A 17,080-nucleotide genomic window follows, 5' to 3' on the forward strand; every position below is an offset into this window, starting at 1 on the left:
CAACCTTAACGAGTTTCTATTTTGCAAGTTTTACTCTTCTATTAATCGTCGTGCCTTGACGATTTATTGTTCCTCATTCTAAAGGTCTTGCCATTTCCAACAATTTTAAGATGCTGCCACATCATCAATGGCCCTTAGTAGCAACAATAACGTTATGATATCTGAACTTAACCATCCATTCCGGTCCGAAGGAGCGAAATTCAAGTGGTGGAAGCAAAAGATGCCGTTCTTCCTCACCGTCAAGAAAGTTGCCGAAGCTTGTACCAGCGCTAAGCCAATCGTTCCTTTAAAAGAACCAACTAAACAACACATAAAAGAAGCTACTGACGGAGGAGAAAGACTTTCTATATAAGAATTTCATTTTAAATGGTTTGACTGATGATTTGTATAAGACTTTCTATGTAAGAATTTCTTTTTAAATGGTTTGACGGATGATTTGTATGACTACTACAGTACAATGAAGATAACGAAGGAGGTTTGTGATGCCTTGCAAAAGAAGTATGACACCGAGGATGCCGGGTCAAAGAAATATGTGGTAAGCCGTTATCTCAAGTTTCAGAAGGTATGCCTCTAGACGAATAATTCCAAATTATTGTTATTATTGATAAATTGCCCCCTTTGTGGAAGGACTTTAAGAACACTTTGAGGCATAAGACCAAGGAGTTCTCCTTGGAGAGTCTTATAACCCGGCTAAGGATCGAGAAGGAAGCTTGGAAGCAGAACCAAAGGGAGGAGGTGAACGCAGTACCTGGGAAACCCACCTCTGCGTGGTAAAACCTGACAAAAAATCTAAAGGGACAAAGAGGAAAGATCAGAATCGTGGCTCCAACAACCAGAACCAACAGAAAAAACAAAAGCCCCCTTAAGGAGAAACGGTACAGTTCCTCTGCTTTAACTGTAATAAACCTGGGCACATGGCTAGGAACTGTAGCAATAGGCGTCGTCCTATTGGTCAGGCGAACCTGACAAAAGAACCATTAGTCGCCATGATCATAAAAGTAAATGTGATCGGTGGTTGTGAAAGGTGGTGGATAAACACTGGCGCGACGCGCCATGTCTGTCACAACCTTAGTCTATTTAAAACATATACTGGAACTAAGGATAAGAATATTTTGTTGGGAGATCACCATTCTATGATAGTTGCTAGAATCGGCAAGGTGGAACTGAAGTTTACCTCTGGGAAGACCCTCACATTAAAGGACGTTCTGCACACTCCGGAGATACAAAAGAATTTGGTTTTGGGCTATCTCCTTAACAAAGTCGGGTTTACTCAAACTATAGGGGTAGACCTTTATACACTTACCAAAAATAATGTATTATTAGAGAAAGGATATGCAACTAAGGGAATGTTCAAATTAAATTTAGACTTTAATAAAATGAAATCTTCTGTGTATATGCTGTGTTCTATGAATATTTGGCATGCTAAACTTTGTCATGTAAATAAGAGTTCAATTAGTAACATGATTAGGCTGGAAATGATACCTAAGTTATCCACAAATGATTTTGATAAATACGAGTATTGTAGTCAGGCTAAAATTACTAAAACTCTGCATAAATTTGTACTTAGGAATTCCGAGCCTCTAGATTTGATTCATTCTGATGTCTGTGAATTTGATGGCATATTGACTAGGAACAGTAAAAGATATTTCATTACTTTTATTAATGATTGCTCTAATTTTACTTTTGTATATTTTCTGAAAAACAAAAGTGATACTTTTTATGCCTTCAAACTTTTTGTTTCTAAAATAGAGAATCAGCTTAATAGAAAGGTTAAAAGACTTCGTAGTGATAGAGGAACCGAGTACGAATCGAAAAATTTTAATGAATTCTTTATCTCACATGGAATAATACATGAAAAGACCACACCTTATTCTCTTGAAATGAATGGAAAAGCCGAAAGGAAAAATAGAACTTTATCTGAGCTAGTAGTTGCTATTTTACTTAGCTCAAGAGTCGCATCTTATTGGTGGGGTGAAATCATCCTTACCATGTGTTATGTCCTAAATAGAATCCAAAAATCTAAAAGTAAAACTTCACCTTATGAAATTCTCAAGAACAAGAAACCAAACTTGTCCTACTTTAGAATATGGGATTGTCTAGCCTTTGTAAGGATTCCTGACCCAAAAAGGAGAAACTTGGCTAGTAGAGCTTACGAGTGTGTCTTTATAGGTTATGCCTTAAATAGTAAAGCCTACAGGTTCTATGATCTAGTGAACCAAGTGATCATTGAGTCAAATGATGTCGACTTCTTTGAAGATAGGTTTCCTTTTAAATCAAGTAATAGTGGGGGCTTTGGATCAAGTGGTATAACCCTAGTTAGAAATCCTAACCCTAGAGAGGAAACTGTCCCAGAACCTAGAAAAAGCAAAAGAGCTAGAACCACCAAAGATTTCAAAAATGACTTCCTGACCTACAATATAGAAGAAGTACCTAAAGATCTAAGAGTTGCCCTGTCCTCAGTGGATGCCAACCTATGGCAAGAAGCCATAAATGATAAGATGGACTCTCTTGAGTCAAATAGAACTTGGCACTAGGTAGATTTACCCCCTAGATGTAAGACAATAGGGTACAAATGGATCTTAAGGAGGAAACTTAGACCTGATGGGACTGTCGACAAATTTAAAGCCAGGTTAGTAACGAAGGGCTTTAGACAGAGAGAAAACGTAGATTTCTTTGACACCTTCTCCCTTGTCACTAGAATTACTTCTATCCGTGTCCTGTTCTCTCTCGCTGCCCTTTATAACCTCGTAATACATCAGATGGATGTAAAAACCGCTTTCCTAAATGGTGAACTTGAAAAAGAGATTTACATGGAACAGAGGATTTTGTTGTCCATGGTCAAGAAAATAAGGTGTATGAATTAGACAAATCTTTATATGGACTAAAACAAGATCTTAAGCAATGGCATGAAAAATTTGACAACCTTAACCTATCTAAAGGTTTCAAGGTCAATGAAAGTGACAAATGCATCTACTATAAGTTTAATAATAACCTTTGAACTATCTTGTGTCTATATGTAGATGATTTATTAATCTTTGGGTCGAACTTGCACGTCATAAATGATGTAAAATCAATATTGAGTGCGAACTTCGACATGAAAGACTTAGGAGAAGCTAGTGTAATCTTAGGCATAAAAGTAAATAGGTCTGAAAAGGGATTTTCTTTGGATCAATCTCACTATATAGAAAAGATTCTAAAGAAATATAATTACTTTGATTGTAAACCAGCCTATGCCCCTTATGACCCTAGTGTCAAGTTGTTCAAGAACACTGGTGATAGTGTTATGATCAATCTGAGTATGCGAGCATAATAGGCAGTCTTAGATACGCTGCCGACTGCATTATGTCTGACATAGCTTATGTTGTAGGATTACTTTGCAGGTTTACAAGTAGACTTAGTAAAGAGCATTGGAATGTTATAGGAAAGGTCATGAGGTACTTAAAGAAAAACCCAAAACCTAGGATTACATTATCAAAAATTTCCTGCTATCCTGGAAAGGTTCAGTGATGCTGATTAGAACTCTCTTCCGGGTGATTCAAAGGCTACAAGTGGCTATGTCTTTAATATAGCTGGTGAAGCTGTCTCTTGGAAGTCCAAGAAATAGACTATTTTTGCCCAATCTACGATGGAGTCAGAAACGATAGCACTAGCGATAGCTAATGAAAAAGCAGGCCGACTTAGAAGTCTGCTATCAGAGATTCCCTTATTGGAAAAGCCAGTACCAACCATATTTATCCATTGTGATAGTACTGCAACAATCCCAAAAGTTCAGAACCGTTACTACAACGGAAAGAGACGTCAAATACGTCATATGCATAGTACCATTATAGAGTTTCTCACTACTGGTGCAGTTAGAGTGGATCACGTATGGACTGATGAAAATTTGGCAGATCCTTTGACGAAAGGACTAGCCAGAGAAAAGGTTTTTCAGAACCTCAGAAAGGATAGGACTCATGCCTATCGAAAGATGAATCACAGTGAGAAAAACCCAACCTGTAGAATGGAGATCCCAAGAAATAGGTTCAACGGGTAATAACTGATGACGAGTGATATATAGTGAATCATGTTAAACCAAACACAGAGTTCCATTCCTATGACTTAAACTCTGAGCATAATATCCTTAAGCATAAAAAAGGTTGAACTTAGTTCTTAATGAGATCTATACTTGATGACAAGTGGAGTACCTAGCTATAGAAGTACCCTTGATAGACTCACCCGTTTAAATGTGGAAGTGAGGGCCGCTTCCTATGGAGTTTTTAGGCAAACTCTCTAGAGCATTCACTAAACCAGAATTCACGTGCTAGGCCTTAAAAGCACGGGCTTTCGTACTACACCCTAATAACACTCTGTGTGAGATACTGTTAGAGATAGAGTTCAAAACCAAGGGTTACTTTAGTATATTCTGAATCATCTACACTATATAAAGGTTCAAATCGTAAGATACTTTTGCTTATGCACAGTGTTGTATAGACTGAAACTGCTCGATGAAAATCTTTCCTCTCTTTTCAGTTTTTTTTTCAATTTCCAAGTGGGGGATTGTTGGGTGAAAATTTAACTTTCAAAACTAGAAGGAACCGACTTTTTTGGTAGAAGAATCCCACATTGGAAATTTGGTGTTGGAAGTCTCCTTTATGTACTCCAACCTTGTGTTTTGGGTTTGGGCCCCAAGGGGTACCCATGTTTTGGAGGGAGTGAAGAGATAGATCAATGTGGGTTCGGTGGACGTCCCACATGCATGCCGTCACCGTCCGTCCAGTCGGGCGTGGCATGTGTGTGATTATTATTTTTTAATAAAAATATTATTTTATTTATTATTATTATTTTTTTAACCGAAAAAAAGGAGGAAACGGTCCGTTCATCCGCCCATCCATGCCACCCATCCCGTTTCGTTTCCACACACGTTTTGTGGTGGAGCGCCCTTCTCGCTCCCTACAGTTCGACGCTGAAAGCCTATAAAAGGCGAGGCCTTCAGCAGTTTATAACAAGAATTCATTTCTTCATTTCCCACTTCATCTTCCTCTCCTCCTCCACCCTAGCATTCCGAGCAGTGAGTTCAGAAAGGGTATATGTTCCTGTCGGTAACGATGCATTCCCGATCGGTTTTCATTTGGCTGTTTTATCCTGGGGACGACGTGGAAATTTTCAGATCTGCTTGCACACTTGAGTAGAGCCGTGAAATGTCTTAAAGAGAGTGAGCTCCGCGACTTAGCCTTAACGAGTTTCTGTTTTGCAGGTTTTGCACTTCTATTGACCGTTATGCCTTGACGGTTTATTGTTCGTCGTTCTGAGGGTCCTGCCGTTTCCAACACAAGTCCTCTTATTCCATATACAACAAATGAGATATTGAGATTTGTATTTATATCATTTTTTATTTTTTAAAAGTGTTTATTAAATTTTTAAACTTTCAATTTTATATATCCAATAGGTCCTTAAACATGTCTAATAAGGTCTTTAAGGTTTCACTATTATTTTCAATAAATTCCTAAATTCTAACTTTGTGTTTAATATATGACCTAACTAATTTATATGGTTTTTTTTTTTTTTGGGAAAAAAAGTCATATATTTACCAGGCACAAAATTAAAATCTACTTATTTTAGATTTACATAGATTTATTGATTTAACGTTTATTATACGGTTCACTCTCATTTTCTTCACAACTAGTCTAGAAGATGTCTTATATTCTTGACAACTTGTCTGGGAGTTACTTAGTATATGAATACGTTATTTTCGTATTCATTGTTCTAGAAAGAGAATTTACATTATTTTCGTATTCATTGTTCTAGAAAGAGAATTTATTTGTCAATCCAAAAATAGTTAAATTAGTTAAAGACATTATGTCTTATAGACTAAAAAGTCAAAATATTGAATCTTCACTTCACATGTTGTTGAATTAAGTGCATTTGTTTAATAATATTTTCGTTTATTGTTTCTCATTTACTGTTTTTTCTTTTTTAATTAAAAAAAATCATTATCATATTTATTACGTTTTCTTATTTTATGTTCATAAATCTTGTACCGAAAAAATGAGCATAGCTTGAATTAAGGATGTTTGTTCCGTAATATGTTTCAAAGGGAGTCAATTCTCTAATTTTTGTCAAAATATGATATAGTGCTTATCCTATTAATTTCGAAGTTTGTTGTTCGATTCTCCTATCCCATATGTTGTAAAAAACCAATCATATATGTCATACTCTAAAATTTTATATAAGAAATATAAAAGTTGTATATGAACAATAAAATTCAAAACTGACTTATATTCAAACGGTGTCTGTTAAATTTATTTTTAAATATTTATTTTTCATTGTATGAGTACTGATATACTTTTATATTTATGTTTTGAAAAAAAAATTATTATGAATAATAAATAGATGATCATTGCTCAGTGTTCCAAGAGTCATATGTCACCATTCATATTGTTCGTGTGCCATATAGTTATTCTATTCATGCATGGTGTCCATGTAAGTCCACATCCTACTTATTTGGTGGATCTTAAAAGCACACACCCATTGGTAAGAAATCAAATGTTATTTTTTAGTACATATTATATTTCTAATATAAATATAATATTTTGTGATAGGGTTGTCATGACAAACATTACAAAATTAGAATTCACAACCCTTGACATTAATGGTAATAATTATTTTTCATGGGTGCTCGATGCCGAAATTCACCTGGATGCTATGAACTTGGGAGAAACAATTAAAGAAGAAAATACGACATCCAGTCAGGACAAAGCAAAAGTTATGATTTTCCTTCGTCATCATCTCCATGAAAGATTAGAAATGGAATATCTTACAATAAATGATCCCTATCTTGTGAAAAAATTTGAAACAAAAGTATGATCATCAAAAGATAATTATTCTTCCTAAAGCTTGTTATGAGTGGATGCATTTGAGGCTACAAGATTTTAAATCAATAAGTGATTACAATTTCTCATTATTTAAAATCAGTTCAAAATTGTTGTTATGTGGAGAAAAAATTACTGATGATGATATGTTAGAGAAGATATTTTATACATTTCATGTCTCGAATATACTCCTGCAACAGCAATATCAAAAGAAAGGTTTTAAACAGTATTATGAATTAATTTAATGTCTTTTCGCGGCCGAACAAAATAACGAATTATTGATAAAAAATCATGAATCTCGACCAACCGGAATGACACCATTCTCTGACGTGAATGCTGTGAATTTTAATAATAATCATGGTCAAGGTTGTGGTCGCGGTCGAGGTCGTGACCGTGGCAGAGGAAGAAATAATTATTATTTTTGTGATGGTCGTTCTAATCATTTAAATTTTAAAAGAACCACACAAAATGATGATCACAAAAGAAAATCTCCACAAGATAAAAGTTCAAAGAGTGTTGAAAATAAATGTTTCTAATGAAGAACTGGACATTGATCACGTACCTATTGTATGCCAAAACACTTAGTTGACCTCTATCAATCCTCCTGAAGGAAAAAGAAAAAAATGTGGAAGTAAATTTTGCATACCATAATAATGACATATTTGACCCATCTTATATGACAAATTTGGATGTGGTAAACTTCTTTGAATCTCCTGAAGAGAAGATTGACATAGTTGGTGGCATATCAGGTGTTTCTTTTGACTTTGAGAATATCTAGACTTAATGTTATTGTTTTCTTTTATCTATCTTCATTTTTTTTTAGTAACTTTTGTATATTGTAAGTATTGTTTTTCTTATTGTAATTATTTTTTTTACTGAAGAAACATTGATCATTTTCATATGTTGGGTGTTTCAAAAATGAGTAAAGAAGATCTATGTCTGGCAGCCAGTGCAACTACATATACAATACTTACAAATAAAAAATATTTTTCCAAATAAAAAATATTTTTCCAAAATGAGAAATCTTCTAAGTTTAAAGATATACGTTGCGATGGTTATCACATTGAGATTGATAGTAAGAATAATGTAGAATATCTCACTACTACAAAATCTACATTACTTGACATTTGTAGTTTTTAATTACTTGACGTTTCTGTGGAAAAAACGTCAAGTAATATGATTTTGGACAAAAAAAATCAAGTAAAAGGGTTAAAAAAGCGGAGATTGACGGAATATTTCAGATACTTTCACGCGAACCTTGACAAGATTTTCGTATAAAGTAATATAAGGTCTTACTCGATACGTTTCACGTGTCAAGTATAAGAAGCTCTTACTTGACATTTTTTCGTGTCAAGTAAAAAAAATTGCCTAATAATATTTATTTTCTTACTTTAATGAAAAGCCCTAAATTTATCATTTCATTTTCTCCAGCCGCTGCATTTCTCTCTTACCCTAAACCCTGGTCATGCGAAAGGTTGTCCGTCGTCCAACCTTGGCCGTGCGAATCCAGTGCTGTCCGGCCGTGGTTGTCCGCTATCTGTCCTTGGTCGTCCATCCGTGGTGTCGTCCGTCCTTGGTTGTCCGTCTGTGGTGTCGTCCATCAGTGGTGCCATCGGTCTGTGATGCCACTAGGGTTCTTGTTATCCGGTGGGTAGTCCCCTGCCACTGAGATCTACCAGTGGTGTCGTTCGTCTGTGGTCGTCGTCCATCAGTGGTGCCACTGGGGTTCTTGTTATCTAGTGGGTCGTCCGCTGCTGTTTAGTGTTCTTCATCGTCCGCTGCTGTTGGTTGTATTGAATTCTTAGGATCGTTCGCTGTCGTGAGTAAGTATTTTTTTTATGTTTTTTAAATTAAAAAACTGAGTTTAGAACTTTAGTTTGCATTTTTGTTATATATATGTTTTCTTTAATTGAAATATATATATATTTGATATGTGTATGTTTCTTTTTTTTTGTTTTTATTTTTTTTTAGTTTGAGGATGTAGTTTGAACTTTTGAGTTTGGTTGGAGTGTTGTGATTAGATTATATTGGTTGTTTATTATTATTATTGCTAATATTTTGCTAATCTGTTTGGTTTTATGGGATTTTGTAATTATGTTGTAATATAATGTTTGATTATTTGAACCAAATTTTGGTGGATTATTTATGTTTTAGATGTTAATTTTGCTGATTTGTTTGGTTTTATGCATTTTTATTTCTGATTAATAAATTTTCAAGTGTTTAGTTAATAGAAGAGGGTTTTATATTAAATCGTTATTTTATTTTATATAATTTGTGATGTTCAAAAAAACAATGTCTTCAATCACTTTCCGCGAATAGAGATTCTTAAGTTATCTATGAATATCAATTCCATACAAATTTTATAAGTTGTATGAGTTATCTAATTTGAATTATTGTAATATTTTTTTTGTAGTTCTAAGATTAGCTTATTATAAGTATGGATAAATCATGGATGACAAAGAGTAGATTATCTAAAGAGTTTGAGTTGAGTGTGGAAAACTTCATCAAATTTGGATTTTTCAATACAAATAATACTAATATACGTTGTCCTTGTTTGAAATGTGGAAATTGTTAAAGACATAATAGCAATGATATTAGAGATTATATTTTAATGGGATTGATGAAAGTTATAAGATTTGGTTTTGGGATGGTGGATGAACTTCCTAATTCATCCTTGTATGGAAAATCCCCTGAGTGTAGGTATGAAGAGAATGATGTTGGAAATATAAAAGAAATGGTTGAAATTGCTCATGAGCAATATTCAAAAGATCCCAATGGATTCGAAAGGTTGCTTAATGATGCTGAAAAGCCATTGTATGAAGGATGCAAAAAGTTCAACAAGTTATCTATATTAGTGAAGTTGTATAACTTGAAAGTTAGACATGGATGGAGTGACTTTAGTTTCTCAGAGCTACTAAAAGTATTAAAGGATATCTTACCTTCTACTAATGACCTACCTACATCAATGTATGAAGCAAGGAAAACATTAGGTGCACTAGGAATGGAATATGAAAAGATTCATGCATGTCCTAATTGTTGCTTGTATCGAAAAGAATATGTCAATGCAATTGTGTGTCCTGAATGTGGTGAGTCAATGTGGAAATATGGTAAAGACACAAATAAGAAGAAGAAAATCCTTGCCAAAATAATGTAGTATTTTCCTCCTATACCATGTTTTCAACGGATGTTTAGAAGTGTTGAATGTGCTAAAAACCTAACTTGGCATACTAATGAGAGAGAAATGGATGATAAATTATGCACCCTGCAGATTCTCCAGCTTGGAAGTTAGTTGCTCCTTATAATCCCAGGTAAGTATAATTAGTTATACTCATGTTCAGAACCTTATACTCATATTCTACCTTTTCCTATTTTGTTCCAATGTAGAATTGTGTTGGGATCATTTTACTTGAAAGCTCTTTGTACTCTATTCGACCTTAATGTAATGAGCTACCTTCATGTTCCATACTAATTAGTTGTGTATTTTATTCAGTTATCATTGGTCGTTAATTGTTATCAATGTGTATGATGACGTGGTGTACTATCTTGACTCATTGAGAACAAGTTCACGAGAAGATATCAAATACATAACAAATATGTAAGCTAACTTTGCATTAGTTTTTTTTTTTTTTGTTTTTCTTTTGTAAAGTTTATTTCATTCTAAATATTATACTATACTCTTTGACAAATGTAGGGCAATGACCATTTTTCAGTCTCAAAAAAATTTGCAAAAGACTCGAAAAACCACATTCTGGAAAATAGTAAAGGTAAGTATAAGAGCATTGAAAAAATTAATAGAATGATGTTTATTTAATGCATCTGTATGATATGTGTATTAATTATTGATGTTTATTTAATGCATCTGTATGATATGTGTATTAATTATTGACTTTGTATTGTAGTGTCCTTTACAAGTGGGAACTGTCGAATGTGGGTATTATGTTATGAGATATATACAAGAAATCGTGACTAAAGAGAAGAATATTATCACAGATGCGGTATGTCTTTAAACTACTTATATATATTATAACATTATAGATAGTGTAAATAGTAAATAAACATGTATATTTCACTTTCTATGTTTTATAGATTGATACGAGGAGCTCGTACTCGCAACTTGAATTGGATGAAGTACGCATGGAATAGGCTGAATATTTAGGTCGCCATATCTGATGGACTTACCATAAATTTTGTGTATGTGGCTACATGGAAATTCCCAAAACTTTTTTTGTGTAAATGTTTTGTTCAGCCATTATAGGTTATATACTTCAAAGAAATGTGTGGTAGAGGATAGAATTTTAGTCTTGTGATTTTTGGAATACATAACACATATAAATTGGTCTTACAATTTTAGAATTATCATGTATTGGGTTGGATTGATATAGTATATACTGTTCTACGATTGGTCTTGTAAATTTTGGAATCGTTCATATAGACATGAATAATATAAAAATGAAATTGTTTATTTTAGTATTCTGAATTGTTACGTTGGATATATTGAGCTGATATGTAGACCTGAAATATATGCAACTGTTTAGTTGTTGAAATTGTCTTATTGGAACAAATGTAATGCAGGAAATGAGAAATGAAAATTAAATTTGAATGTTTAATTTAGAAATAAAAAGCATACATGACATTGGAAATGTGTCAAGAATTAGATTACTTGACCATTATTTCGTGTCAAGATAAAAATATATTTGACAAATAAAAAATGTCAAAAGTAATCACAATAATAAGTGTCAACTTGACATGTCATCAATGTCAAGTGTATTATACCTCTTGACACGGAAATTGTGTCAAGAATAATTTCTCTTGACATTTTTACAGTATCAAGTTATGACATTATACTTGACAGTCGAATAACGACGTTTTTATTAACTTCAAGTATACCCTCTACTTGACATTGGAAAAATGTCAAGTAATTTAATTTCTGTAGTAGTGTCTATATATCATATCCATTGTCTCAAATGAAAAACGTATATTAGAAAAATTGTCTGCTTTATCTTCTGGATTGTATTATACTCATATATGAGTAATTGAAACATATGCAACAATAAACCTGAAGTTCATGAATCTAGACATATTTACAATTTGGCATGACCGATTGGGTCATCCAGAATCTATAATGATGAGAAGAATTATTGAGAATTCAAACGGACACCCATTAAAGAACCAGAAGATTCTTCGATATAATGAATTATCATGTGATACTTGCTCTTAAGGAAATAATAAATAGACCATCACTAAGCTAAAGTGGGGAGTGAATCACCTGCATTCTTAGAACGAATTCATGGTGATATATGTGGACCTATTAACCCACCAAGTGGACCATTTAGATATTTTATGGTATTAATAGATGCATCTAGTAAATGGTCACACGTGTGCTAATTATCAAGTTGAAATCTTGCATTTGCAAGATTACTTGCTCAAATAATTAAGTCAATAACACAATTTTCTGATTATACAATTAAGATCATTCGTCTTGATAATGCTGGTGAATTTACATCTCAAGCTTTTGATAATTATTGTATGTCAATTGGAATAAGTGTTGAACATCCTGTAGCTCATGTTCATACACAAAATAATTAGCAGAACCATTCATATGACGTTTGGAATTAATTGCAAGACCATTAATTATGAGAGTTATGCTTCTTCATCTGTATGAGATCATGATATTTTGCATGCAACATCACTTGTACGCATTAGGCCAGTAACTTATCATAACAATTTTTTAAATGTATCTGAATTATTTCAAATAAAATTATTATTAATATAATTCATATTGAAATATCAACAATATCACTAATATACCTCTTATTTCCTTAATTATATACTTTAATTAAATTGTATCACTTACCCGCCTTAACTTTTTTTAGTTATTTATATGCATATTCATTAAATATTTAAGAAGAAAACGTGAAAGACAACCAACGAAAGATAGGGAAAAAAAAAAATAAACATGCAAAAGATAACACATCAGACAACTCATTAATAAAAATAACTTATAAATGATAGATTCATATTATTTATAAACTAAAATTTAATTTTTACGAGTATTGGTGTAATAGGGATACATCAATATTTTACTTGAAATAAATTTTAGACGTATTGTATATTAATGATATAATGTTATGTTTTATAAACTAATATTACTAATGATACACTAGTGATACATTTTAATTTCATGTAATATTATTGATATACATATCCATTAATACACTTTAGTTTCTTTTTCTTTTGAATAGATATACACTTTCAGTTTATGTATTATTGATATATATATATACATATCTCTATCGTATATATTTGTACCAAATATATAAATAATATTGATACGTCATAATACACTTCTTTTGATCTATTCAACTGATATAGAGTTACAATTAGTCTAATAATTTCTTTTGCTACCACTATAATTCCCGTATTTGAAATTTTGTTGTCATATTTTTAAATGAACCTATGTGTGTGTGGTTGTTGATCCAATTTTTCATGATTTTTTTGCTTCTTTTTACAAATTAACTTTGGACTTTCTTTTCGTAGAATTTTAAGGATGTTTGGTGCGCTAAATTGGTTATAATAATCTATGAGTTATAATACTCTATTTTTTTAGTGTAGACTATTTTAATTTGAATTATAATAGTCTAAGCTTGGTGGACAATGGGCATACTATTTTAGTTAGGGTAGAATATGCCATGTCAGCGTAGAAAGAATAAAATAAGATTTATGTGGAAAAGGAGTAGGTTACTTGGCTGTACACGCGTCAGATAGCAGTTGGGTGTGGGTGTGATCAACTCCGCGTCATAATTCATATAACCACTCAATCATTGCCGTGGCGTAGGTCACCCAACTCCCTTATTTTACGACATTTTCATTCCAACTATTATATTATTTTATTTTATTTTATTTAGAATTTTCTTCCAACCATTTTTCCAACAAAGGGTGTAAATTGACACGTACAGATTTTATAAATATAACTATTAATTTAGGGTCTAATCGATGCAACTCTTAAAATTTAGAGATACAAATTTATATTTTTTTTTTGACCCAGAATTTATTCTAACAATTATAATGATCAAAATATTAAACAAAAAAAGTATACTACATAACAATTTATGTATCGTTCCATAATAATTTAATTTGTATTTTAATTTTTAGAAATTAAATTTATAAACATTATTCTTAACTATTGATTTTTTTTTTGTCAAAAAAGAAAAAAAATTATAGTTTTTTTTCTTATAAAAAAATTTGTTGTCTGTTTTAAGGAATGTTTTTAAAATTAAAGTCATAATTTTGAAAATTAAATTTAGTAGTTTTTAAAAATTAATTTTTTTTAAAAAAAAAATTGAATATAAATAGAAAAGTTTGTTTTTTTAAGTGAAAAAAAAAAAGAAATTTAACATAAAAATAAAAATGCTTACTTAAAGTCTTGTTAGGAAAAAACTAAATAATATTTGGGACCATGATGTATCTTTTGCTTAAACAAAAAACTAATGTAAAAAAGTGACAAAATTGTTATTCTACGATTAAAAGGAAACTAAATAGGAATATCATACAATTTCACATTAAAAAAGAAGATAAATGAAAATATTATTCAACCCCCACCGATTTCATTTCCTTTCAAGACAACGAATACCAACAATTTTGCAGCACAATTCGTGGTTGGCAAATTAATGGCAGATAAAATTACTGAAATAATAATAAAAACCATGCATTCGTCAAAACGTGTACGCTTTCCTTTCTTACTTTTTGAATATATAAAACTATCGCCAGCTATTGCCAGTTCTTATTCCTCTGCATTTCAGGAAAAAGTAACACACAAAATTTCTCTGATTCATTCACTCTCATTATTATTATTATTTTTTCCGGTTAATTTCCAATGTCATATATATATATTCTCTCGATCGCTAATATGAATGTGTTTGCTTCTTATTCTATAAGGAAAAAGAAAACAGAGTTAAAAGACTCTTTTATTACCTTATTTTCCGGGGGTCGAATTGAAAATTATTTATATCTTTTTCCATATCTGGCGGTTACCAAACTCCATTTCTCTCCCTTCTTTCACACAACTCAACGGCTACAAATATAAAATCAACGGAAATAAATGCATATGATTGAAATTTACAACAGGCTCCTCAAATGGCCATCGACCACGTGTACTCGTATTTGACACCCTGGACTAACGCTTCTCAGAAATTCCTAAACCTCTAGCAAGGCGGTGTAGGACTAGCATACGAAAAGAAACAAGAAAGTAATGTCCCACCGACATTCCTCGAACTGACGCGTGGTGGATCCAACGGCTGTAAACTGTCCACTTCAAATTTATGATTTTTGATCAGTGGGAAGACAATTCAACGCGTACACGTGTTCGAATCTGAGTAGCTTGTTTACTTGGTCCACCTGTATCTGATTCCTCTAGAAGGTTTTTAGGGAGAGAGGCTATATATATGGACTTATCACGATCTACTGGGATACAAATCAAAACAAGTAAAGTGAATTCTGTGAGCGAATTGTTCCTTTCTGAAACGCCGTGGTTTGGCTTCCACTTCCTCACTACCTTTCTCTGAGATACTCTGTTTTCCTTTTTCTTCCCGATAAAGACGATGGGATTCTCGGGGGTTCGATATGTTGTGATTTTTGCTTTACTGACGAGGTTGTGTATGGCTCAGGCGCCGGCGCCGGCACCGGGTTCTTCACAGCCTCTACCTCCGCTACCAACTACGCCGGCCCCTTCTCCGGTCGTTTTCCCTCCATCTCCGACTCCGACGCCAAACAGAGCACCATCGCTTTCACCAGCTCCGGCGTCGCCCTCACCCGCTCCGGAAGCTCCGTCACCAGCGCCAGCGGTACCAGCTCCAGCTCCGGCGACTACTGCTCCGACCCCAGCTCCAAGCTCCAGTCTTACTCCTTCCGGTGGTCCTGTAGTTCCACCCATTGCTTCTCCTCCTTCACCCACCGGAATCGAGGTGCCTTCAAGTGCACCCCAAGCACCGGCGGCCGACAACCCAGCTGGAGCGGCGTCGCACATCGGTGGAGCGGCTTTCGGGATCGCTGTTGCTGGAACTCTGTTCGCAGTGATTTTAGCGTAGACAATGATCGTTGGGTCAATTAAGAGATCTAAAATTTGAAGGTGGATTGGAGTGATGCCTGATGGAATTCTTTTGCTTTTTTAATCCCTTACCCAAACTGCCTTCACAAAATTTCATTGTTATTATTATCGTTCTTATTATTTTTAATCTTGGACATTCAGAGAGTTGTTTTTGTAATTTTTGATAGTCATGATTATTTTTTAGTATTCATTGTTCTTCTGTTGATCATATTCCTTTTCCCATTTTATTTATAAAGAAACGAATTCTTTGTAGATCAGATTAGAGATGAATAAGAGTTTTTATTTGATGTTGGAATCTTGTATCTTTGTCGGTTTTTATAAAGGGACGTGAATTGTGAGATGTGTTTTGAAGTGATGGAACGGACGGTGGGTGATGTAGCAAGGGGAATACAATTATTTATTTATTTATTTATATTTTTAATTTTTATTTTGTAAGTAGAATTAAAGGTATAGTAATTAAAGTATGGAGTAGAAGAATCGAATCTCAAATCTTGAGGTACATAGTATGAACATTACAATTGAACGCTCTTGTTGGTAAGTAGAATTTGTATTGGGTTAAAACTACATACCTAGCCTTTTTTTTTCTTCATATCTTTAACATCAGGTATGGACTTTCTTTTCAGTGTTAATTGCATATAGACGTGTAGACCTAAATAAGTCTGCATATAGACGTGTAGACCTAAATAAATCAGGAGATAGAAATTGCAAAATTACATATAACATAATTGGATGTATTTGTAAAATCATATGGACTTTCTGGAATTGGATTTTGGCACGGAAAATTACATGGATCTGGACCTGGACCCAACCAAATGTGTTTGGGGACCTGGGTGCGAGTCTCGTATTCTCCTTATTTAGACTGACTATACAAAAAAATGGGTACAACATTGTAAGAAAAATAAAATCAACCAAAAAAGAGATGTAAAAAAAAAAAAATCAACTAAAAAGAAGTAAGAAGAGATTGCCAATCATGTCTTTCTAGTCAGTTTTGGAAAAATATTCTTTCTTACAAGATAAAAGATTATAGATTGCCAATCATATCACTTGCACTCTTAAATTTTTATAAGCTTTGCAACTACTATATTTCACTTTGTTACAGATTATAGATTGAACTGACTAGATAAATAGC

The 17,080-nt window shown here is 33.1% G+C and overlaps 1 protein-coding gene across 1 annotated transcript; it reads left to right on the plus strand.

The window, feature by feature from the left end:
- Window positions 1-15,307: 15,307 nt before the first annotated feature.
- On the plus strand, window positions 15,308-16,253 carry LOC120072736 (vegetative cell wall protein gp1-like). The gene has a single exon (XM_039025210.1). It carries the CDS (start codon window positions 15,446-15,448, stop codon window positions 15,929-15,931), a length of 486 nt encoding a protein of 161 aa, XP_038881138.1. The 5' UTR covers window positions 15,308-15,445; the 3' UTR covers window positions 15,932-16,253.
- Window positions 16,254-17,080: the final 827 nt, after the last annotated feature.

Source organism: Benincasa hispida, chromosome 3, assembly GCF_009727055.1.
Source record: "Benincasa hispida cultivar B227 chromosome 3, ASM972705v1, whole genome shotgun sequence".
Classification (NCBI taxonomy): domain Eukaryota; kingdom Viridiplantae; phylum Streptophyta; class Magnoliopsida; order Cucurbitales; family Cucurbitaceae; genus Benincasa; species Benincasa hispida.